At 46.7% G+C, this 24424-nt stretch overlaps 2 protein-coding genes across 2 annotated transcripts; one reads left to right on the forward strand and one right to left on the reverse strand.

Moving 5' to 3' along the window:
* The first annotated feature begins 2097 nt into the window (after positions 1-2097).
* Positions 2098-3871, forward strand: LOC121967838 (UDP-glycosyltransferase 74F2-like). Its single transcript, XM_042518319.1, has 2 exons — positions 2098-2874; positions 3149-3871. Exons 1-2 carry the CDS (start codon positions 2230-2232, stop codon positions 3869-3871), a joined length of 1368 nt encoding a protein of 455 aa, XP_042374253.1. The 5' UTR covers positions 2098-2229.
* Positions 3872-3882: 11 nt separating this feature from the next.
* On the reverse strand, positions 3883-5314 carry LOC121967841 (peroxidase 47-like). Its single transcript, XM_042518321.1, has 4 exons — positions 4995-5314; positions 4729-4917; positions 4466-4628; positions 3883-4373 (listed from the first exon to the last, which is right to left on the reverse strand). Exons 1-4 carry the CDS (start codon positions 5193-5195, stop codon positions 3976-3978), a joined length of 951 nt encoding a protein of 316 aa, XP_042374255.1. The 5' UTR covers positions 5196-5314; the 3' UTR covers positions 3883-3975.
* Positions 5315-24424: the final 19110 nt, after the last annotated feature.

Here is a 24424-nt window from a genome sequence, read left to right on the forward strand (position 1 = left end):
TGAAAGATTGGTGAGGAATGACGAGTGAGCGTACCCGCGTACGAGGAATCCTCCCCTTTTTATGCACCAGCAAGGGCTTCTAGAACCTACAAGCATGTCAGAAAACGTTAGACGTTGGGCTTTGTCCTGTAGTGAATGACACCTGTTTGGCTATTATTGGCTATAAAGGCATCTTCTTGTTTAGGAACCTCCGCCTTTGCGCATATCCCCTGGTATGTGATAATTACCCCCTGACAAGTAGTTATGATTCCCTGACTCCTTTGTCGTTTAGCTCCTCCGGTCTATTATAGCCTATATCTGCTTCACATCCCCCTGTCAGACCTGCTCCACTCTATTAGCTTTGCCACCTAAATCAGGCCTTCGAACGTGTGTCTATGGCTTCGTGTCGTATCCCCGCAGATCTGCCGAGCCCTATCTATGGTACCTGCCCTGTGACCTGCTCCCCAGCTTTCATGATTCCCTGACTCCTTTGTCGTTTAGCTCCTCCGGTCTATTATAGCCTGTATCTGCTTCACATCCCACTGTCAGACCTGCTCCACTCTATTAGCTTTGCCACCTAAATCAGGCCTTCGAACGTGTGTCTATGGCTTCGCGTCGTATCCCCGCAGACCTGCCGAGCCCTATCTGTGGTACCTGCCTTGTGACATGCTCCCCAGCTTTCATGATTCCCTGACTTCTTTGTCGTTTAGCTCCTCCGGTCTATTATAGCCTGTATCTGCTTCACATCCCCCTGTCAGACCTGCTCCACTCTGTTAGCTTTGCCACCTAAATCAGGCCTTCGAACGTGTGTCTATGGCTTCGCGTCGTATCCCCGCAGATCTGCCGAGCCCTATCTGTGATACCTGCCCTGTGCCCTGCTCCCCAGCCTTCGAACGCAAGCCTGCAGACCGAGCTGACTCTGATCAATTCTGCCACCCCCGACCTGTACCCTGTGACTTGTGCTCCGGGCCTTCGAACGCAGGCCTGTAGCTCGAACAGCTCTGCTGATCTCGACCTGTATTCCTTGACTCGCATTTTCAACAAACCCGTTCTCCTGAGCCGCTGTCCCCTGCAACACATGTCCCTGAGCTCCACCTGTCGTCGTCCTTTGTCTTTCCGCTACCTTGACCCCTTGATTGACAAGTCTGCTCGACCTTTGACTACCACATATACCTGGCTCTTGATCGACCGCCTCCTATGCTTGATTTTTGACCGCCAAGTCACCTCTATTATTGACTGTCACATCATCTTGATTCTTGACTACAACATCACCTTGTCCTTTGACCACTGCATAACCTTGACTCTTCTCCTACCTTCTTCTAGGCCCCGCCACTATGCGCCGTATCAATTATTATTTTTTTTTTTTTGTTGTGATCTAACTATGCCTCCTTTTGATGGGCAATGGTATTTTTTTTTAATTCTGGCATGCAACCGGCCAACCGGGTCCAACTTTTGGTGAGCAACCGTATTTTTTTTTTAATTCTAGCGCTTTGGGAAAAAGAAATATATGAAACGTTACTTTTATTTGTTTTTTGTTATTTTTTAAAGCTTCCATGACGTTCTGGAAAAATATTAAAATTGAATGTTGTCAACCTTAATATAATATAATATAATTATTATATTAAATAATATGTAAATAATATTTATAGGTATATAATAGATGAAATATATTAAATCAAAGAATTGAAATATATAATTAATTTATTTAAATATAAAATTCGATATAAATTAAATAAATAATTTTAAATTTATAAATATTTGATGAGGATGATATATTTAATTGGTGATGCTTTTTAATATTTAATAAATAAAATATTTAAATATGGGATTTAAAATATTCGTAAGTGTAAGATATTATATGATGATAAAAGATGAATACGTTCGTCTCAATATTTCGGTCCATCTCTTTTAAAGTCAATATAAAAAAGACAAATTATAGATAACTATTAAATTTATATATAAAAGGGTTATTTATTTAAAATAATATCTAGTTGTCGTCTCGACATGGAGCTCCTCGCACTCCGTGTCCAAATTGCCTTCGAGTTTGAATAAAATGACCTCACTGTGTAGACAGCTGAGATTTACTTATTTCAGTAGGCATTTTGTTTCTCTATCGAGCTAGGCTCACCACTCTGTTCTTGTTCATTTAGCAAACTTGCAGTCCAAGTCAAATCTGCTCTATAAATTCGGCCTCCTTCGCACTTCCTCCTCACTGGGTTGGTGTTCGTCACTGCTACGTTAGCGTCACTTATGGCGGCGGTGGATTCCAAGTGCTGCCACGTACTTCTACTTCCCTACCCGGCCCAGGGCCACGTTAATCCCATGCTCCAGTTCGCCAAGCGCTTTGCCGCCCACGGCCTCACCGCTACCCTCGCCGCCACCCGCTTCATCCTCGCCAACGCCAGCCCCACCCCAGGCTCCGTCCGCCTCGCCGCCATCTCCGACGGTTGTGACCGCGCAGGCTTCGCCGAGGTCGATTCTATTCCTTCCTACCTGAACTCGCTCGAGCGCTTCGGCTCCGCCACTCTCGACGACCTGCTCCGCTCCGAGACGGAGGCCGGGCGCCCTGTCGGGCTCCTCGTGTTCGACGCCTTTCTGCCATGGGCCGGTGAGGTCGGGAGGCGGAATAGCGTCGCCACCGCCGCCTTCTTCACGCAGAGCTCCGCCGTGGACCTCATTTACTACCACGTCAACTCGGAGCTGGTGCAGCAGCCGGTGAGGGAGGCGTTGGAGCTGCCAGGGCTGCCCCGGCTGCAGCCGAAGGACCTTCCGTCGTACCTAGCGGACCAGTTCGGTGTCTACCCGGCGTACATGGAGATGGTGTTCAACCAATTCAAGGACCTGGAGAAGGTTGACGAAGTCCTCATCAATACCTTCTATGAACTGGAACCTCAGGTGACTAAGTAATCTCCAGTAGCCCCTCGCTTATTTTGGATTGTCATCAGTGTTTTGCCCAAAAAAAAAAAAAACAAAAGAAATACAATCGAAATCAACGTCGACTGTAGATGCGACTTGTCTCCCTCGTGATTAGGTCAGAACGCCAATCAAGCCAACTCCGTCGACTGATGACACAGGACAGCGCTGACTTCTTGGAGGATCTTTAAACTAACGACTATTTGCTACAGTCTACACTTCAGAAAAATGAGTTGATTTTGTTAATTTTGAGCAGGAAACAGACTACTTGAGTGAAGTGTGTGGAGCCAAAGCCATTGGTCCAACGATACCCTCCGTCTACCTTGACAACCGGCTCCCTTTCGATTCGCATTACGGCTTCCACCTCTTCGATCTGGAAGAGGCGACGTGCATGCATTGGCTCGACGCCAGACCACCAGCCTCGACCATATACGTCTCCTTTGGCAGCATGGTAGAGTTCGGACCCCAGCAGATGTCCGAGCTCGCTTACGGCCTCGCGGACACCGGCAAGCATTTCCTGTGGGTCGTCAGGACGCCGGAACTCGAAAAGCTTCCTCGAGGGTTCGCGGAGGAGTACTGCCCGGGCAAGGGCCTGATAGTGACGTGGAGCCCCCAGTTGGAGGTGCTGGCTCACAAGGCCGTCGGCTGTTTCTTGACGCACTGCGGATGGAACTCGACGGTGGAAGGGCTGAGCCTTGGAGTGCCGATGGTGGCGATGCCGCAGTGGACGGACCAGCCGACGGATGCCAAATACGTGGAGGATGTATGGGGAGTCGGGGTCAGGGTGAAGGAGGATGACGAAGGGATGGTGAGGAGGGAGGAGATCGTGAGGTGTGTGAGGGAAGTGACGGAGGGTGGCCGGAGCAGTGAGATAAGGAGGAACGCGGCGAGGTGGCGCGAGCTGGCTAAGACTGCTGCAGGGGAGAACGGCAGCTCCGATAAGAATATTATGGAACTCATTGCTAAGTATTGCTCCTAGATATTTGTATCTAGTTCCCAAATTATTCGCTTCCATATATATATCATGCACAAGAGCACCAATTTATATAAAATTTCCTCTTCCATCGATCCTCATTTTAATTATCAGTTCACTCTCCGGCAATCGGCTCGAACCTCCCCCTGATTCCCCTCCTTGACGTCGAGCAGTCCCATCTTGGTGACCGCCTGCTGGAAGTCGAAAAAGAACATGGCGTCGTTCATGGCGTAGCCGTTCACCACGCGCCGCGTCTGCGGGTCGCTGAACAGCGTCTGGTCCGACGCCAACACGCCCATTCCGCTCTGCAGCGCCCAGAAGTAGGCGCGGTCGAACGCGTTGCGGGTGCGGTCGAACGGCACCTCCGCGTCGTCGCCGGCGGCGCATACCCGGGAAAGCGACTTGGCGAACGAGGAGTCCAACGTGGGGTCCACGTCGTTGACGGCGTCGAAGTTGCTCAGCCGCTGCTTGAAGTTGCCGCATCGGGCGGCGCCCAACGTGTGAGCCCCTGCAAGAGGAAAAACAAAAATTCATCTGCTACTTATTTAAAAATATAAAATTTCTTTCTCAGTTAAAAAATAATAAAAATAAATTTAAGACCTGACAAAGCTACTAGCTCACGAGCATTAAATCCATGCTGCCAGAACAACTTCATCAGGTCCGAACTATTAGATATGGGTGAAGGAAGGTTTATGGTGTCCTCGATTTTGGACCTTCGGCCATCTTTTCTCCCTTTTGGTATATCATAATAAGGTCCACCAGCCTATGTGTACGTTAACATATCAATTTGATTTAAGAATTGCAGTAATTAAAAACTACATTCGATTGTATATATAACAAGACATTGCATATGAGTTTCATACCCAAAAAACAGCATCTCTAGCTGCCAATGCCACGATATCTGCACAAGAAACAACTCCCGGGCACTGCTGCTCAATCAACTTTTTGGCTTGATCGATTACTTCATAACCACGCAGACTTAAGTTTGCAGGAGAGTCCTTCTCTGCTGTGTTATCCTCTGTGGAATCGATCAACACAGATGCATCACATCCCTGCATTTTAATTTAAGCCAAATAATTATAATAAGTTTATGAACTGAATATTGTGCCGGAGACTAATTATCAAACACCTGGACGAAGCAGTCATGGAAGTGAAGCCTGAGGAGCCCTGCAGCAAGTGTTGGGTCCTTCCTCAGAGCTTGGTTCACTGTGTCGGTTACTGTTTGGTCCGCGAAAGGGCAGCTCATGATGTAGTAGCCCATGCTCAGGGCTTCTGCTCCAACCATGAACACTTCAATCAACAAGATCGACTTAAAAAAGGAAGCAATCATCTTTTATCTCGCCTTAATTTTGCTTGAGTTGCAGGGGATTGAGAAGCTCGAGAAGGATACTGTGAATTCTTGGAATTGGGTGATGTATCAGGCGTGTATGTGAGTGTATATAAATATGTGGAATCTGAGTAGTGCCATATCCGAAGAAGCAACTAAGGAGTGTTTGCATGAACCGTGAGTGAGTGCATGCGTGCATCATCATGGCCGGCGATCCACTTGCTTAGCTTGTTGGAGATATGGGTCAAAAAAGTTTCAAAGGCGTAATTAGTTGAAGAGCATAGTGGCCACCAACAAGAGCTTGGAGTACCAGGTTATTAGAGAGTTTTGAAGACTGATTATCTTCTCATAGTGTCTCAGGAAGTTCTCGTGATCCCTAACAAATGCCTAGATTTGGAATAATCTCGATCGAACTGGAGCCTATCTCCTGTGATAAAGCTATGATGGAGGAGCTTTATTAAAGCAAGGTGAGAATATTATCAAGAGGGTTATTAGTCAACAGCTGGGATGGGGAAAGTGCATGCAGCTGGTTCCCATGTTGAAAATGCTACATTTCCTTCCACTCATCAATCATCATCCTCCAAGAAGGTCTGACACTAGTTTCAGAAAAAGTTATGCATTTCCAAATGGATGTGAGTGGCTATGAAAATGGATGAGCGATATATGGCCCACGAGTTCCACGAATGGATGTAGCCAAGCATTAGTGATCCGGTAGTAAGAGCGGGCCCCCCTGTAAAGTCAACGTCAAGTGGAAGTCACCGGAGCAGCCGCCCATCCGGGGAGAGTGTGGTCCGACCGGACGGACGACCGTAGACGGCCGGTCCGACCGGACTGCCGGCCGGCCGATGGAATCGAATACCCGGGTGGGTCCGGCCGGCTCGCACTTATGGTTGGAAGGCACCCTGTCAAATCGGGGTTCCGACGCTCAGTTGAAAAGGTCATGGACCGAGCTGACCTTTTGACCGATCAAAGTCATAAAGCACCCCTGTTTATTAGTCTCCACAAAGCACAAGTAAACCGCTGCGGATGTCCAGTCGGATGTTGAGGGAGTTGTCCGCCCGGACGACAAGTTTGGAGCAAGGGAAAAGGACAGGGGACTTCTTTCTCTGACAACCGGTAGGTTTCACGTGTGTGTCATGCTCCAAATCTTGTGACAGGGGATTTTGTTGTCTCATCAAGGACATGCTTTGACTGTAGCGATATGGGTCAGGTAAGCTTTCTGACAGCCGCATACCTAGGAAAGGACAGAGGATACGTATGCACCTTGATACACGTGCCCAAACCCTTCACAGCTCTATATAAAGAACCTCAGACTTCGCCGGAAGGAGGATTTTTTCTAGGTATTCTGAGACTTGGGGAGCCACCTTGTTTATCGTAATTTACCTGACTTGAGCGTCGGAGGGTCGCCGCCGGGAACCCCCTTCCCGGCTCGACTTCTGTGCAGGTTAGCCGGAGCATCGCGCCACCAGTTGGAGATCTACATCAGCGAGTCGGAGAGCGCCACGTGCCCAGCGTCTGTTGACTTCTGGTTCGGACAGGATCAATTTGGCGCCGTCTGTGGGAACGCTCCTGCATCCGAACAAGAACAATGGATGAGGCTGGACGACAACACACGGTGGCGCTTTCAACAGAAGAACTCGACGCTTTGGTCGAGATGAGGGCCGCCAAACTTGTGGAGTAAAAACAAAAAGCATCAGCCGAGCGGCCGGAGCAACAAGCAACATCTGCGTCGGGTGGCCGAGCGGAAGCACCTCAAGCCACCGTCGCATTCCATCGGGCCTTATTTCACACCCCTGAAGTCGTACCGACTCGGAGAGATAGAGGATCTTCTTCCGACGAAATGCCTAGGCGAGACGACAGAAAGGGGAAAGCTCCCCGAGCGGACTCATCTCCCGAGCGGATCAATCGCCAATTTTCGGAGGCTATTCTACGAGACCCTCTGCCCAAGCACTACGTGCCTCCGACGATCGGCGAGTACAATGGAACAACAGACCCCAATGATCATCTGGGTAAGTTCGATAACACAGCTACGCTCCATCAATATACAGATGGAGTAAAGTGTCGAGTCTTTCTTACCACTCTCTCGGAATCGGCTCAACGGTGGTTTCGGAGGCTGCCGGATGGATCCATCACTAGCTTCAAGGACTTCCGAACGGCCTTCCTCCACCACTTCGCCAGCAGTCGGCGTTATCAGAAGACAAGTGTCAGCTTGTTCGCCATCAAGCAAGAGCCGAGAGAATCGCTTCGAGCTTACATCCAGCGATTCAACCAAGTGGCGATGGATATTCCAACGGCCACATCGGAGACGATGATGAATGCCTTCACGCAAGGCCTTGTGGATGAGGACTTCTTCCGGTCGCTCATCCGAAAGCCGCCCCGAGATTATGATCACATGCTACATCGGGCTAACGAATACATAAACGTGGAAGAAGCGCAAGCCGCCCAGAAAAAGGAAACTCCAACCGAGCGGGCACCTATTCATGTCGAACGGAAACAGCACGCCGCTCAGCAGCCGCCTAGAGGACCGAGGGCCGAAGCAATCCGATCCCCCCACGCCAGATCACACGTACAAGAGGTAGCTGCCGCTCGGCCCAAGCCAAAGAAGAGATGGACCCCTATGTTCTGCTCCTTCCACCGGACGGATACGCACAACACAAGGGATTGTCGAAGCCTTCCCTTCGTAGCTAATCTCGTTCCCAGAAATGCCGAACGACGGTCTCCTTCCATCGACAGGAGACAAAGGACCCATGAAGCCGACCGGACCCGCACCGAGAGGCGACATCAACAGACGTCCGATCGGCACCGATCTCCAAGGCAAGAGAATCGCCGAGCGTCAAGAGAACGATCCCGGCCGTCCGCTCGGGAAGAGGAAAATAGAAGCAATACTTCCCGAGGCGAGATCAACGTTATTGCTGGTGGACCGACCGGAGGAGACTCCAACCGAGCCAGAAAGGCGGGCGTCCGGCAGCTCCAGATCCACGCAGTCGGTTGCAGCCAAGAGCGGGCAAGTGGACCGGAAATCACTTTCGGGCCCGGGGACTTACAAGGAGTTGAAGTGCCCCACGACGATGCTCTGCTCATTAAAGCGGTAATAGCAAATTACACTATTCATCGCATATTTGTTGACACAGGGAGCTCGGTCAGCATCATATTCAAGAAGGCGTTCGATCAGTTGCAAATTGATCGAGCCGAGCTGCTGCCCATGACAACGCCGCTCTACGGGTTTACGGGTAACGAAGTACAGCCGGTTGGACAGATCCGGTTGGCTACCTCACTGGGAGAAGAGCCGCTCAGGAGGACCAGGACAATAAACTTCGTGGTGGTCGACTCTCCTTCGTCCTACAACGTCATTTTGGGACGACCGGCGCTCAGCGAATTCCGAGCAGTCGTCTCAACCTTCCATCAGAAGATCAAGTTCCCCGTGGAGGATAAAGTGGGAGAGGTACGGGGAGATCAGCTAGCAGCTCGGCGGTGCTATATAGAGATGATCCAAGCAGAAGCCTGTTCCGCTCGGAAGGCGCCCCGAATCGAGGTACACGCCATAACCGAGAAACCTCCTGTTTTAATTTATGATGAAAAGAAGGAGGTTCAGATCCATCCGACCCGATCGGAGGCCACGACTTTTATCGCCTCTGATCTAGAGGAGGAGCAGAAGGAGGAACTGATCCAATGCCTCCAACGAAATCATGATGTCTTCGTCTGGTCGACACATGAGTTGCCCGGAATTTCGCCGAGCCTAGCGCAGCATGAGTTGCATGTCCGACCGAACGCTCGGCCAGTGAAGCAGAGAAAAAGGGATTTCAGTGCCGAGCAGAATGCCATCATCCGGGCGGAAGTAGAGAAACTTCTGGAGGCCGGCCACATACACGAGGTGCAGTTCCCGAGCTGGCTGGCCAACGTAGTATTGGTCTCCAAGCCGGGCGGCAAGTGGAGAGTCTGCATCGACTTTCGGGACTTGAACAAAGCATGCCCCAAAGATTTTTATCCCCTGCCCCGGATAGATCAGCTGGTGGACTCTACGGCCGGCTGCGAATTAATTTGCATGCTTGACGCCTACCAAGGATATCATCAAGTGCCGCTCGCCCGGGAAGATCAAGAAAAAGTAAGCTTCGTAACGGCCGACGGCACATATTGCTATAATGTGATGCCGTTCGGATTGAAGAATGCCGGGGCCACCTATCAACGCTTGATGAACAAAGTGTTCAGGGAGCAGATCGGGCGTAATCTGGAAGTATATGTGGACGACATTCTTATCAAATCCGTCCGAGCGGCCGATCTCTTCAAGGACATGGAAGAAACCTTCCGAACGCTGCGCAAATATGGAGTCAAGCTAAATCCCCAGAAGTGCCAGGAGGGCGTTTCTTGGGGTACATAGTGACCGAGCGGGGAATCAAAGCAAATCCCAGCAAGGTGAAAGCTCTGCAAGACATGCCGCCTCCAAGAAATACAAGGGAAGTGCAGAGGTTGACCGGTCGGATAACTGCTTTGTCCAGATTCATCTCCAAAATCGCCGACCGGAGCCTACCATTCTTCAAGATCCTGCGCAAGGCTACTAAGTTCCAGTGGGATGAAGAATGTGACCGAGCGTTCGGAGAATTGAAGACATATCTTAATTCTCTGCCTGTACTAGCCAAGCCGATTGGAGGTGAGTCACTTTATATTTATCTGTCGTCAACTGAGCATGCTGTAGGCTCAGCACTTGTGAGGGCAAGCGGCGAAGAGCAGCCGGTGTATTTTTTAAGCCACATTTTAAAAGATGCTGAATCTCGTTACACCGGGCTCGAGAAGTTGGCCTTTGCTTTGGTTCTAGCCGCTCGGCGCCTTCGACCATATTTCTTGGCTCACACCATCATTGTCCGGACAAACAGCCCGCTAGGAAGAGTGTTGTTGAATCCAGAAGCGTCCGGACGGCTCATCAAATGGACTACAGAGTTGAGCGAATTCGATATCCAATACCAGCCCCGCTCGGCGATCAAAGCGCAATCCTTGGCTGATTTTGTGACCGAAGTGCAAAGGCCAGAGCCGGAAGCTATGTGGAGAATATATGTGGATGGGTCTTCCACTCGGCTCGGAAGTGGGATTGGAATATTGCTGCTCTCGCCTCAAGAAGAAAAAATGCACCTAGCCGTCCGGCTAGATTACAAAGCTACCAACAATGAGGCAGAGTATGAGGCCCTCATAGCCGGATTGCAGGCGGCACGGCATGTGGGAGCCGGTCGGGTGACACTTTATTCGGATTCACAGTTGGCCGCTCAGCAACTATCTGGCACCTTTGAAATCAATAGCGCTCGGCTTAAACTCTACGTTGAGGCCTTTGAAAAACTCAAAGCTAATTTCCGCGAGGTTCTTATTCAGAAGATTCCCCGAACGGAGAACCAGGCAGCCGATGAGTTGGCCAAACTAGCAAGTTCTATAACGCCGGTCATTATCCCGAAGCCAATTGAACAAGTATCTTTGGTGGCACATGTTGACCGGATGGAAGGCCTCATGTTTCCGGACGACTGGAGGACACCCATCATGGAGTTTTTGCGCTCGGGCACCACTCCTGCCGATCGAGATGAAGCCCAGCTGCTCAGGAGGAGGGCCGGTCGGTTCACACTCATCGGCGATCAGCTCTACAAGAAGGCTTTCTCTCGCCCGCTGTTGAAGTGTGTGAGCTCAGAAGACTCGGCTTACATCCTCCAAGAGGTACATCAAGGATCGTGCAGAGGACATTCGGGCGGACGATCACTAGCCAAGAAGATTTTGCTAGCTGGATACTTTTGGCCGACCTTACAAATGGACGCCGCTCGGACAGTATCTACGTGCCTTTCATGCCAGAAGTATCACAACTTCTCTCACCGACCGGCAGAGGAGATGAAGACATCAGCCGTTTCATGTCCGTTCGATCAATGGGGAATGGATATTGTGGGTCCATTTCCGATGGCGACCGGGCAGAGGAAATTTTTACTGGTGGCGGTCGATTATTTTTCCAAGTGGGTGGAGACCGAGCCACTAGCCAGGATCACCGAGCAGATGGTCAAAAAATTTATCATTAAATATATCATCTCCCACTTATACTAAAAGACTAAGCTGCTATATCTGCTGCCATACATCTGATTCCTAACCCTTCAACATGCCCATCAAAAGCTCTTGCCTTAAGGACCTTAGTGGAAGGATCAATAGGTCATCACCTGATGCAATCTAGGCGGCAACAAATTCTCCTCGTTTATACGATTTCTCGTATTGGGTGGTACTTGCGCTCTATTGTGTTTACTTGCCTTATAGACTTATGGTTTCTTCGAGTTTGCTACTGCACCAACATTATTACAATAAATTGTAATAATCTTTGGACAAACCAGAAATCATATCTAAGTCTATCTTGAGGTTATTGAGTCATACAACTTTTAATGGCTACCTCAGAGGCTTGCCATATACTAAGCTTCTATGGTGGAGTCCAGAAAAACACCTATGCTTATCACTCTTCCATAGTTATGATTTTACCTCCTAAAATAAACACAAAAACCCTGAGGTTGACTTATTATTGTCCCTATCCGATTGGAGGTCAAAATCCATACAACCCATAGGAACCAAATTAACTGCCTTGTAAGCTAGCATATAATCTTTAGTGCCTCTAAGGTACTTTAATATATACTTTACTGCAGTCCAATGTCCTTGTCTAGGGTTACTTTGATATCTGCTAACTATGCTCTTAGCAAAACAGATTTCTGATCTCGTGCATAGCATACATTAGGTTGTCTAACTGCCGAAGCATAAAGAACTGCCTACATGTCCTCAATCTCCTTTAATGTCATCGGAGACATCTCTTTAGATAAAGACACTCCATGCTTAAAAGGTAAGAAACCTTTTGAGGAATTTTGCATGCTTAAAACGAGCAAGGATTTTTTCGATGTATCAAGCTTGGAATAAATATATTTTTTCTTGTGATCCCTTATTACTTTGATCTTAAAATTATATACATTCTCCCAAGTCCTTTATATCGAATTATTTGGACAACCATACCCCTACTTCTGACAACATTTTGATATTGTTTCCAACTACCAAAAATGTTATCTACGTATAGTACAAGAAATACCACCACGTTTCCATCACATCTTTTGTATACACAAAACTTTATCCGTTTACTCAATAAATCCATAGGTGTGGATTACTTTGATAAACTGGATGTTCCAAGACCTTGAAGCTTTGTATCAGTCCATAGACTGATTGAGCTTGCACACAAGATGCTCTTAGCACTTTGCAATGAACCCTTCTGGTTGCTTTATATGGATGCTTTCTTCAAGACTTCCATTAAGGAATGCTGTCTTGACATCCACTTGCCAAATAGATAAAGAATCCGGATAGACTTAAGCATGGCTACCAGTGAAAAAGGTTTCCTTTTTCATCAAGCCTTGCTTTGAAGGTTTCTACCTTCCTGTCTATCCCTCTTTTTCTATTATAGACCTTTTACACCCAAAGGCTTTTACACCACTTGGTGGTTCTACAAGCTTCCAGATTTTATTAGAATACATATATTCTAATTCTATTATTCATTATTCTTTGCCAAGATGCTTCATATTTATCTTGGAGTGCTTCGTCATATGTCCGGAGATCAGGTTCATGTCCTTCAGGGATCGAGTTCAAAAACTCTCCCAAAACATGAATCTTTTAAGGTTGCTTAACAACCCTCCCACTACGACAAGGCATTTTCTGCAATTGTGTATCATTTGTGATACGTGTTGCAGTTTTCTTGTGGTATCTCATCTTGTACAGTTGGTACTAGATTTTCTTAAGAACAAATTTACTTATGAGCACGTGGTTCATTATATAGTCCTTTTCTAAAAATCAGTCATTGATGTTATCAATGACCTTCTGATTTTTAAGACTATAAACCTACTTTTGTTTATCTAGGATAACTTACAAACAAGTGAACTCCTATCCAACTTATCATTATCTCTCTTTAACATATATGTTGGATTACCTGAATCCGAATATGCTTCAAAATAGGCTTACGCCTATTCAGCAATTCTATATGAGTAGAGAGTTATGACTTGGAAGACACTATGTTCACTTTCATTTTCAGAGTTTATCCTTAAAACAAATTTGGTAATTTTCTGAATAACTCATCATCTATCTAATTATTCCATAAGAGTTCTTTACCTTCTTTCTACTACACCATTCTGTTGGGGTGTACCAGATGCAGTTAGTTGGGATTGAAATCAACTTCTGATAAGTGACTCCTAAAATCTCTCAAGAGGTACTTGCCACTACGATCTTCCATAGTGACTTTTTACTTTATTCCTCCACATCAACCTTGTACTCTTTGAACTAATCAAAGTACTTAGTCTTGCGGTACATTAAGTAAATTTATTTGTATCTTGAATAGTTGTCTATAAATTAGACAAAATATTCAATACTACCTCTTGTCCGGATAGTCATAGGATCACACAAATCAGAATGAACCGATTTCAACATATCTTTGACTCCATACCCCTTGGACTTAAAAGCTTCTTGGTTATATTTTCTTCCAAGTAAGACTCGCAGGTTGGAAAGATTTCCACTACCAATGAACCCAAAAGTTCATCGGCTACCAATGAATCCTACTCAAGTATAACCTAGCTTTATATGCCAAAGATATAATTGGTTCATTTCGAAGGTTGCTTTCTCTTAAAATTAGAAGATGTGTTACTAATTTCCATTTGTTGCATCGTGGGAGTTATTGGATTATAAATTGTCAACCATCATACCAGAATAGATAACTTTCCTATTTTTCTTGATAACAACTTTGTTATCAAAATAGACACAATATCTATAATAGTTTAGAAACTAAAATCAGGTTCTTTCTAAACTTGGTACGTAAAGACAATTACTTAAAATCCATATTTTATTCTTATCAAAGGATAAACATCTCCCACTGCAACAGTTACCACTTTTACAGTAGTGCCCATGTGGACGGTGATTTACCTTTCATTTAGTTGTCGGGTTTCCTGGAACCCTGCAATGAATTGCAGACATGATTAATGGCATCTTGTATCTACACTCCAGGTTCTGGTAGATACCACCACTAGACATGTTTCAACTAATGAATTAAATACACCTAAATTGTTCTTAGTTCTAAGAAGACAGTCTACCTTAATGTCCAAGTCCTATTTCCAATCATTACAATTGGGACTACTAAGTCTTTTTCTATAGTATGACTACTAGGGATTGACAAACATCCTAAGAATCACAAAAATATTTGGTCAAGATCAACTCCTTAAAATCTCCATGAATTTTGTGTATACAAAATCGAAGAGGAGATTTTATTCATTAATTTTATTATCTCGTCAACTTTACTTTATGACGAATAAAATTAATATTTGATCTGTCTTTGATCAAATATTTGGTCAAAACTCTTTGAATTTAAAATAACATTGATTCCTCAAACAATATTATTTAAATTTACCAACACCTCAAACACCGTGAATTTTGCATGCCACGTTAGTGTGGACGTATACAAATTCAACATTTGTAAAAGGAGGATTTTACCCATTAACTATCTTGTCAACGTATCTTTATGACAAATAAAATTATCTCAAACACCGTTAATTTTGTATGCCACGTTAGTGTGGACGTATATAAAATCAATCATTTGTAAGAGGGGGTTTAACCCTTTAATTTTATTATCTTGTCAACCTAGTTTTATGACAAATTAATAGTTGGTTTCATTTGGTCACACAAATAATAGCAGTGACTCCGATGTGGAGGATACTATTAGATGTGTCTAAGTGTATACCATTACTTGACACTAAGTCCATTAATAAGATTATGCCCCTTCCGTTGGGGAAGATCACACGCTCTTAATTAACTTCCTATAGTCATCCAAAAATGGAAGTCTGTTCTAGTGATCCACAAACAAGCTCATCCGTTATGGAGGAAGGCACTCAGAGCCAACGCGCAAGCTTGTTTGCATCACTTACAAACCAGTAATGGAGACCATGGGGTTTACTTAAAAATCCCTCTCCCACTTAGTTATTTATAAATGAGGAATTTTAACTATGCTAGCCTACTAAATATGTAAACCAACATGCACACACAGCACAATATAAAAGCAATAAATAGAAAATCTAATTTTCAACTATTATGACTTTTATCTCTAGTTGTCCTCCGTGTGTTGTCATCCCAAGCTGCTGCCATATTTGGCCACCGCCACCAGGACTAGCTGTCGCATCCATCTTGCTCCTAGTTCCGCTGCGCCTCTGGTCCTTAGAAGGTTCCACGCTTTGCAAGATTCGATCCGCGACATAAATAGAATTTTACATTTTTGATCCTATATTCCATAAAAGGAATGTACATGTATCTAGATCAAAAATAAAATCCTAATAAAACTAAATACAGCTCCTGCTGTATTTTATAATACAATCATGCACACACAATAAAATGCCCTTGACATGTCCAAGGGTCCAATCACACACATAATAACTATAAGCCATAATAGTTGGATCCTGCATCCACAAAGTTAGCACATCCTACTATTAACCTGCCTAAATTATGTATGACATGTGCATAATTAAATTAATACCAAATACACAGAGGCAAAACCCTAGCTCTGATACCAATTGTTGGTTGCTACTCGGAAAACCTATAGGTTCCACTGTACAAAAATTTTGTACAAAGGTCTGAACCTTTTCCTAGCTACCATGTGTTCTTTTAAATTAAATTTTGGATCGCCTGCGGAACTTAACACGTTTGATCCAAAACTTAATCTATTTGTTCTTTTAGGTTTTGACTTGGATCTCCTGCGGAACTTAACACGTTCGACCCAAGTCTCCTTAAGTTATTAATTCCATTAAATATTAATTTCCATAAAAGGTTCCCAGTACTGACGTGGCGAGGCACATGGCCTTCTTGGATATGGGAGCAACCACCACCGACTAGACAAAACCTTTAATAGAAAGCTAATATTTAATTTCCTAAAATAACTTTAGGTTAACCAAAGAGAACAATCAAATCATAAGGAAAATAAAGAAACAAAAGAACACAACTTCGAAAAAACATATTCGAAATTCTAGAACGTAAGCCTCTTGTATTTGGTATTATTTCCATAAATAACTAGCATGATGCGGAAATAAAATTTACTAGTTATACCTTGTAGAAAAACCTCTTGATCTTCTACCGTATTCCTCTTATAACCTCGGACGTTGTGTGGGCAACGATATTCCGAGACAAGAAACCACCAATCACCTTCTTCTCCTCCTAGCTAGGTTCGGCCAACAAAGAGGAAGCTTCACCAAGGAAGAAAAACAAAATACTAACCAAGCTCCAAGAGATGCTAGCTTTCTCTCCTTCTTCTTCTTCTTCTCCGAGTAGTATCCGGCCACCACAAGAGCTCCAATAGAAGGGTAGGGTTCGGCCACCACAAGAGGAAGAGAGGGAGAGGTTGGCCGGCCACACCAAGGAACAAAAGAGAGAGAGGAATAATAGATGTTGTGTCTTGTGAAGGCACCCTCACCCCTTCTTTTATATTCCTTGGCCTAGGCAAATTAGGAAATTTAATTACAATAAAATTTCCTTAATTTCCTTGACATGATTTAATTGAGAAAAATTAAATAAAATTTCCCAATTTAATCTCTAATAGCCGGCCACTTCTAGAGGAAATAAATTAGACAAGTTTTAATCAACAAATTAAAACTTCCTAATTTGTTTCCAGAAATTTTAAAAATAAAATTTCTCTTTAAAAATCTCTTCATGGTTGATAAAGGAAATTTCTATAATTTTAATTTTATCAACATGTGAATAATTTTTAAAGAGAAAATAAAATAACTCATCAATCTACAAATAAGGAAAGAGATCTAATCTCTTTCTTTAATCTTTAGTAGATCTTTTCAAAGAGATATTTTAATTTTAATTCTCTTTAAAAATTATTTCTTCCACATAATAAAACTAAAATTAAAATCCTTTTAATTTAATTTGGCGGCCCACTAGCTTGGGTTCAAGCTAGGGCCACCCTAATATACCTAGGCCGGCCCTAGCTTGGTTCCCAAGCTAGCTTGGCCCGCCCATTAGTGGGTATAGAAGGTGGGTATAGGTGGGTATAAAACTTCTACAAATAAGAGGCTACGATAGGGACCGAGAGGAGGAATTGGTTTTGGTCTCCCGATAAAATTAAGCATCCCGTGTTCGCCCCGAACACACAACTTAATTTTATCAATGATAATTCATTCCACTAGAGAATTATCATTGAACTACCGCACCAATCCCAAATTACATTTTTGGGCTCCTTCTTATTATGAGTGTGTTAGTCTCCCTGTGTTTAAGATATCAAATGTCCACTAATTAAGTGAGTTACTGACAACTCATTTAATTAATATCTAAGTCCAAGAGTAGTACCACTCAACCTTATTATCATGTCGGACTAAGTCCACGGGGTTTAACATGACAATCTTTATGAGCTCCTCTTGAGGACATTATCAACCTAGTATCTCTAGGACACAGTTTCCTTCTATAATCAACAACACACACTATAAGTGATACCATTTCCCAACTTATCGGGTTTATTGATTCAACGAACTAAATCTCACTCATTGATAAATTAAAGAAATAAATATCAAATATATGTGCTTGTTATTACATTAGGATTAAGAGCACACACTTCCATAATAACCGAGGTCTTTGTTTCTTTATAAAGTCAGTATAAAAGAAACGACCTCAAATGGTCCTACTCAATACACTCTGAGTGTACTAGTGTAATTATATAGTCAAGATAAACTAATACCTAATTACACTACGACCTTCCAATGGTTTGTTCCTTTCCATCATGGTCGTGAGCTACTGTTTATAATTTATAAGCTACTGATAACATGATCTTCTGTGTGTGACACCACACACCATGTCATCTACAATATAAATTAATTGAACAACTACATTTATCATAAATGTAGGCATTCGACCAATGTGATTCTTATTTCTAGATAAATATTTATACCAAAAGCTAGGCTTTTAGTATACACTCCAACAATCTGGCACCTTTGAAATCAATAGCGCTCGGCTTAAACTCTACGTTGAGGCCTTTGAAAAACTCAAAGCTAATTTCCGCGAGGTTCTTATTCAGAAGATTCCCCGAACGGAGAACCAGGCAGCCGATGAGTTGGCCAAACTAGCAAGTTCTATAACGCCGGTCATTATCCCGAAGCCAATTGAACAAGTATCTTTGGTGGCACATGTTGACCGGATGGAAGGCCTCATGTTTCCGGACGACTGGAGGACACCCATCATGGAGTTTTTGCGCTCGGGCACCACTCCTGCCGATCGAGATGAAGCCCAGCTGCTCAGGAGGAGGGCCGGTCGGTTCACACTCATCGGCGATCAGCTCTACAAGAAGGCTTTCTCTCGCCCGCTGTTGAAGTGTGTGAGCTCAGAAGACTCGGCTTACATCCTCCAAGAGGTACATCAAGGATCGTGCAGAGGACATTCGGGTGGACGATCACTAGCCAAGAAGATTTTGCTAGCTGGATACTTTTGGCCGACCTTACAAATGGACGCCGCACAATATCTACGTGCCTTTCATGCCGGAAGTATCACAACTTCTCTCACCGGCAGAGGAGATGAAGACATCAGCCGTTTCATGTCCGTTCGATCAATGGGAATGGATATTGTGGGTCCATTTCCGATGCGGACAGCGGAAATTTTTACCGGTGGCGGTCGATTATTTTTCCAAGTGGGTGGAGGGAGCCACTAGCCGGGATCACCGAGCGATGGTCAAAAATTTATCCGCAACACATCATGGGTTCGGTATCCTCGCCGATTGGTTTCGGCAATGGGCGGCAATTCAGGAAGGTGCTAGAAGATTGGTGCAAAAGCTACGGCATCGAGCAACACTTCACGTCCGTGGCTTACCCCCAAAGCAACGGTCAAGCCGAAGTAGCCAACCGGGAAATTCTCCGTATTCTGCGCGCTCGGCTCGACCACGTGGGAGGAAGTTGGCCGGATGAAGTGCCGGGCGTTTTATGGGCCATCCGGACGACTCCTAAGGAAGCAACGGGCGTCACACCTTTTCATCTGGTGTACGGCGGTGAAGCAGTCATTCCGGTTGAAGTCGGCGTCGAGTCCGTCCGGGTCCAATTGTACGATGAAGGCAACGCCGATCGGAGGAACATGGAGCTGGATTTGATTGACGAGGAGCGAGCCAAGGCATCCGTTCGGCTAATGACATACCGTCAACGAATGAAGCAAAACTACAACCGTCGCGTCATTCCCCGATCATTCCAGGTCGGCGACCTTGTCTGGAAGAAAGTCAAACCGGTTGGCGACGTCGGCAAGCTTGAAGCTCCGTGGGCAGGTCCCTTCAAAATCATCGAAAAGCTCCGCTCGGGCGCGTATTATTTGGAGGATGAGGACGGTCGGCAGTTAGATAGGCCGTGGAGCGCGAACCACCTCCAGCCTTACCGGGCGGGGTGAAAGGTGTGCCAATGTAAATCATCCTGTGTATTTTTTTCAACTGAATACTGGAAATGCAGAAATGAAGAATCAAGGGAACAAATATAAGACATTGTCAACAAGAATCGAAGGCCCCGTACCGTCCGGACGGAGGTAAATTATCCGAGCCAAAATGCTCGACGAAGCAGACCCTGAGCCGTTCGGCCAGGAGTACGTTCTCCAAGTTGGGTGAAAGGTGCGCTAAATATAAATTCATATACTTTTTGGTCGCCTATGTACTTGCGATGCAGGAAGCAGAAAGATGAACACATTGAGTATTCTCGGCCGAACTGAAGGCCAAGGTCGCTCGACCTGGTAAGGAGTTAGCCTGGAAGACCGTCTAGCCCAGACGTTAAATCGTAGAGCCGCGCCGACCGGCTATAAATATCCGCGCTGATGAGCTCCGTCGTTAAATATCGAGAGACGAGCCGGCGTCTATAAATGATCCGAGCGGACGAACCGACGAGCTCCGTCGTTAAAGATCGAGAGCCGCGCCGACCGGCTATAAATATCCGCGCCGACGAGCTCCGTCGTTAAATATCGAGAGACGAGCCGGCGTCTATAAATGATCCGAGCGGACGAACCGACGAGCTCCGTCGTTAAAGATCGAGAGCCGCGCCGACCGGCTATAAATATCCGCGCCGACGAGCTCCGTCGTTAAATATCGAGAGACGAGCCGGCGTCTATAAATGATCCGAGCGGACGAACCGACGAGCTCCGTCGTTAAAGATCGAGAGCCGCGCCGTCCGGCTATAAATATCCGCGCCGACGAGCTCCGTCGTTAAATATCGAGAGACGAGCCGGCGTCTATAAATGATCCGAGCGGACGAACCGACGAGCTCCGTCGTTAAAGATCGAGAGCCGCGCCGTCCGGCTATAAATATTCGCGCCGACGAGCTCCGTCGTTAAATATCGAGAGACGAGCCGGCGTCTATAAATGATCCGAGCGGACGAACCGACGAGCTCCGTCGTTAAAGATCGAGAGCCGCGCCGACCGGCTATAAATATCCGCGCCGACGAGCTCCGTCGTTAAATATCGAGAGACGAGCCGGCGTCTATAAATGATCCGAGCGGACGAACCGACGAGCTCCGTCGTTAAAGATCGAGAGCCGCGCCGTCCGGCTATAAATATTCGCGCCGACGAGCTCCGTCGTTAAATATCGAGAGACGAGCCGGCGTCTATAAATGATCCGAGCGGACGAACCGACGAGCTCCGTCGTTAAAGATCGAGAGCCGCGCCGTCCGGCTATAAATATTCGCGCCGTCGAGCTCCGACGTTAAATATCGAGAGACGAGCCGACGTCTATAAATGATCCGAGTGGACGAATCGACGAGCTCCGTCGTTAAAGATCGAGAGCCGCGCCGTCTGGCTATAAATATCCGTACCGTCGAGCTCCGACGTTAAACATCGAGAGACGCGTCGACGTCTATAAATAATCCGAGCGGAATATCGTCGACACTGCAATTATCCGTATTCTCCGCCGATATCGTTAGACCGACGCTAAGTTCCGCTCAGACTCAAGGTATAAAAGGTTCTGATCGGCTTATAACGAGCGATTCTTGCTAGCAACACAGAATGATATTCGGCCGAACGGAAGGGCTGGGGGAAACACTTGCAAGAATGCACCTCGAATGCCAAAGGTGTGATAGTAGACGAGCGAGCAGCACAAGTATTAGCAAGGGGACAGTGCAAAAAGATAGAGTACACGAAAGAAAAGCATTTCATTAAAATTAAAACCTTAGGCCGAGTGGCCTAGGTACAAAAAGATTCATGTTCAGCCGAGCGGCGAAATTACAAGAATTACTCGATGTAGTCGTAGAGGTCCCTCGGAATGTTGCTCAGGAGCTCCACCTGATCGCCGGCTGGAAACTGCTATCTCTTCCACCAATCTCTGAAGCAAGAAGGCGCAGTTGTTAAAAGCCGAGCGGAAATATTCAGGCAAAACTTCAAAAAAAAAAAACAACAAACTTACCCCCGTAGCCGCTTGCATGTGGCTGTTGGCTAAGTTCCGGAGGGGGATCATTGCTACGCGCGCCCAAGCGTCGGCCCACATTTCGGCGAGGGGCCCTTTCAAAGTAATGGTGTGCTCGGGCACGGTTGGCCGGTCGGCTTCTGGAAGCAATTCTTCAGTCGGGAGATGAAGGGTGACCCGTACTGTGCGGTCGTGACCAGGGATCGTCCGACCGGGATCAGAAGCCGGCGCAGAAAACTGCGAATGGATAGTTGAGCTCTTGACCGAATGCCGAGCGGATGGGCGGGTGCTGACCGGAATAGCCTCAATGGGGGCTTCCGGCTCGTCCCATTCAGAAGGAGTCCGGTCGGACGAAATGGCTTCGACCTCTGGCGCCTTGCCTCGAGTGGCGGCGGTTGCTCGCTCGGACGGTTGGACCGTTGACATGGCCGAGGGCAGAGGAGTCTCCACTCGGCGCCTCTTTTGTAGAGGCTGCTCCTCCTCCCGAGCGGAACCTTCCTCGGGTGCAGTTCGTTCTTGGGGAGGGGTGGCTCCGCTGGCCACATTTTGTTGAGAGGCCTGAGCGACCGACTCAGCCTGAGTCCCGCTCTCACCTTCGTGGGATCCGACCGGATGGATGCCCAAAGCTTCCATTTCTCTGGCCGCCGCGGCTTCCAGAGCGGCCGTCTTTCTCTTCAAAACGCCGGCCATCACCGAGTCCATGACGATGTCAGCTGCATGAAAAGAAGAAGAAATCAGTTAGCAATTAAAGCAAATGCCCAAGCAAAATTCTTACCGAAGCCGGTCAGAAGTGGGGTCCGTATAGGACTCAGCCCAAAAATGTACATCACTCCCTCGTGAAGAAGTTTGTTGATGTCAAGACGCAGACCGGCTAGTACATTTGCGGCGTGAAGATAATCCGGTCGGGTCTTGAATTTCTTCAACTCTGGAGTAGGAGGTAGACTGACTTGCCACTGGGTCGGAAAGTTTGGCTGACTGGGCATGCGGATGTAGAAATAATAGTCCTTCCAATGTTTATTGGAAGTGGGTAGTTTATTGAAGAAGACCAGACCGGGCCGAGCTTGGAACATAAAGGTGCCCGGCTCGGCTTGCTTAGGGTAATAGAAATAAAAGAAGACCTCCGGTCGGAGGGGAATGTTGTGAATCTTAAACAAAACGACAACACCGCAGAGGAGACAGAAGGTATTTGGTACTAAACTTCCGAGCGGCACGCCAAAATAATTACAGACGTCTACTATAAAAGGATGCACGGGAAACCGCAGACCGGCGGTAAATTGGTCGCGAAAGACACAGAAACCGCCGCGCGGCGGTCTGTGTGGCCGAGCGGCGGGACCAGCTAGGCGTCGGGGATTTCGAAATTGTCAGCCAAAATATCAAAATCCCGTTGATCGAAACGGGACCGCATGGTAGTATACCATGGGCCTAGGGATTGTTCTTCGGGATGAGAAGAACTGGCCATGATCCGGACAGAAGAAATCAAAAAAGAAGTTTCAAAGATGAAGAAAAGGAGTTGCAGAGACTGGAGCTAGGGGAAGAAATGCGAATTAGATACCGGAAAGGAAGAAGGAAAGATCCAAAACCTTACTGAGGGGAGAGGGATCGAGGAAAGGCGCCGGAGAACGTCAGAGGGCAGAAACAAGATCGCCGGAGCTCCAAAGCGCAGAGGGCAACAGTAGAGGTAACGGAGGCGAGTGAAGGTGAGAAGGAAACGAAGAATTTATAGGGTGAGGGCCGGGCGGCCTCCACCGTCGGATCCAGGTAACGGGAATCAAAGCATGCATCTAGCCGTTTATTTCGAATTGCTTCGATCACATCAAAATATCATGCCACCGCCTCCGTACTCTGATGGCATTGCTCCACGTGGCAGTTAAGCATTCGGAACATTTAATGAGGGTATGATCAACCTTGATGTCGAAGATTGGCGCAGAACGCGAGGAGATCCGTTGAAGGCCATCATTGATTCATTCAAGGATATCTCTACGGCTGACCGGTCGGAGAGTATTAGCATGGAGGAGCCGTTCGGCTAGACTCACAGTCCAGTCAGTCGGACTATTCGCCTCCTTCGACTAGACTTGAAGGGGAGGCAAGTGATTCGGTAGTAAGAGCGGGCCCCCCTGCAAAGTCAACGCCAAGTGGAAGTCACCGGAGCAGCCGCCCATCCGGGGAGAGTGTGGTCCGACCGGACGGACGGCCGTAGACGACCGGTCCGACCGGACGGACGGCCGGCCGATGGAATCGAATACCCGGGTGGGTCCGGCCGGCTCGCACTTATGGTTGGAAGGCACCCTGTCAAATCGGGGTTCCGACGCTCAGTTGAAAAGGTCATGGACCGAGCTAACCTTTTGACCGATCAAAGTCATAAAGCACCCCTGTTTATTAGTCTCCACAAAGCACAAGTAAACCGCTGCGGATGTCCAGTCGGATGTTGAGGGAGCTGTCCGCCCGGACGACAAGTTTGGAGCAAGGGAAAAGGACAGGGGACTTCTTTCTCTGACAACCGGTAGGTTTCATGTGTGTGCCATGCTCCAAATCTTGTGACAGGGGATTTTGCTGTCCCATCAAGGGCATGCTTTGACTGTAGCGATATGGGTCAGGTAAGCTTTCTGACAGCCGCATACCTAGGAAAGGACAGAGGATACGTATGCACCTCGATACACGTGCCCAAACCCTTCACAGCTCTATATAAAGAACCTCAGACTTCGCCGGAAGGAGGATTTTTTCTAGGTATTCTGAGACTTGGGGAGCCACCTTGTTTATCGTAATTTACCTGACTTGAGCATCGGAGGGTCGCCGCCGGGAACCCCCTTCCCGGCTCGACTTCTGTGC

Source organism: Zingiber officinale, chromosome 3B, assembly GCF_018446385.1.
Source record: "Zingiber officinale cultivar Zhangliang chromosome 3B, Zo_v1.1, whole genome shotgun sequence".
Taxonomy (NCBI): Eukaryota; Viridiplantae; Streptophyta; class Magnoliopsida; order Zingiberales; family Zingiberaceae; genus Zingiber; species Zingiber officinale.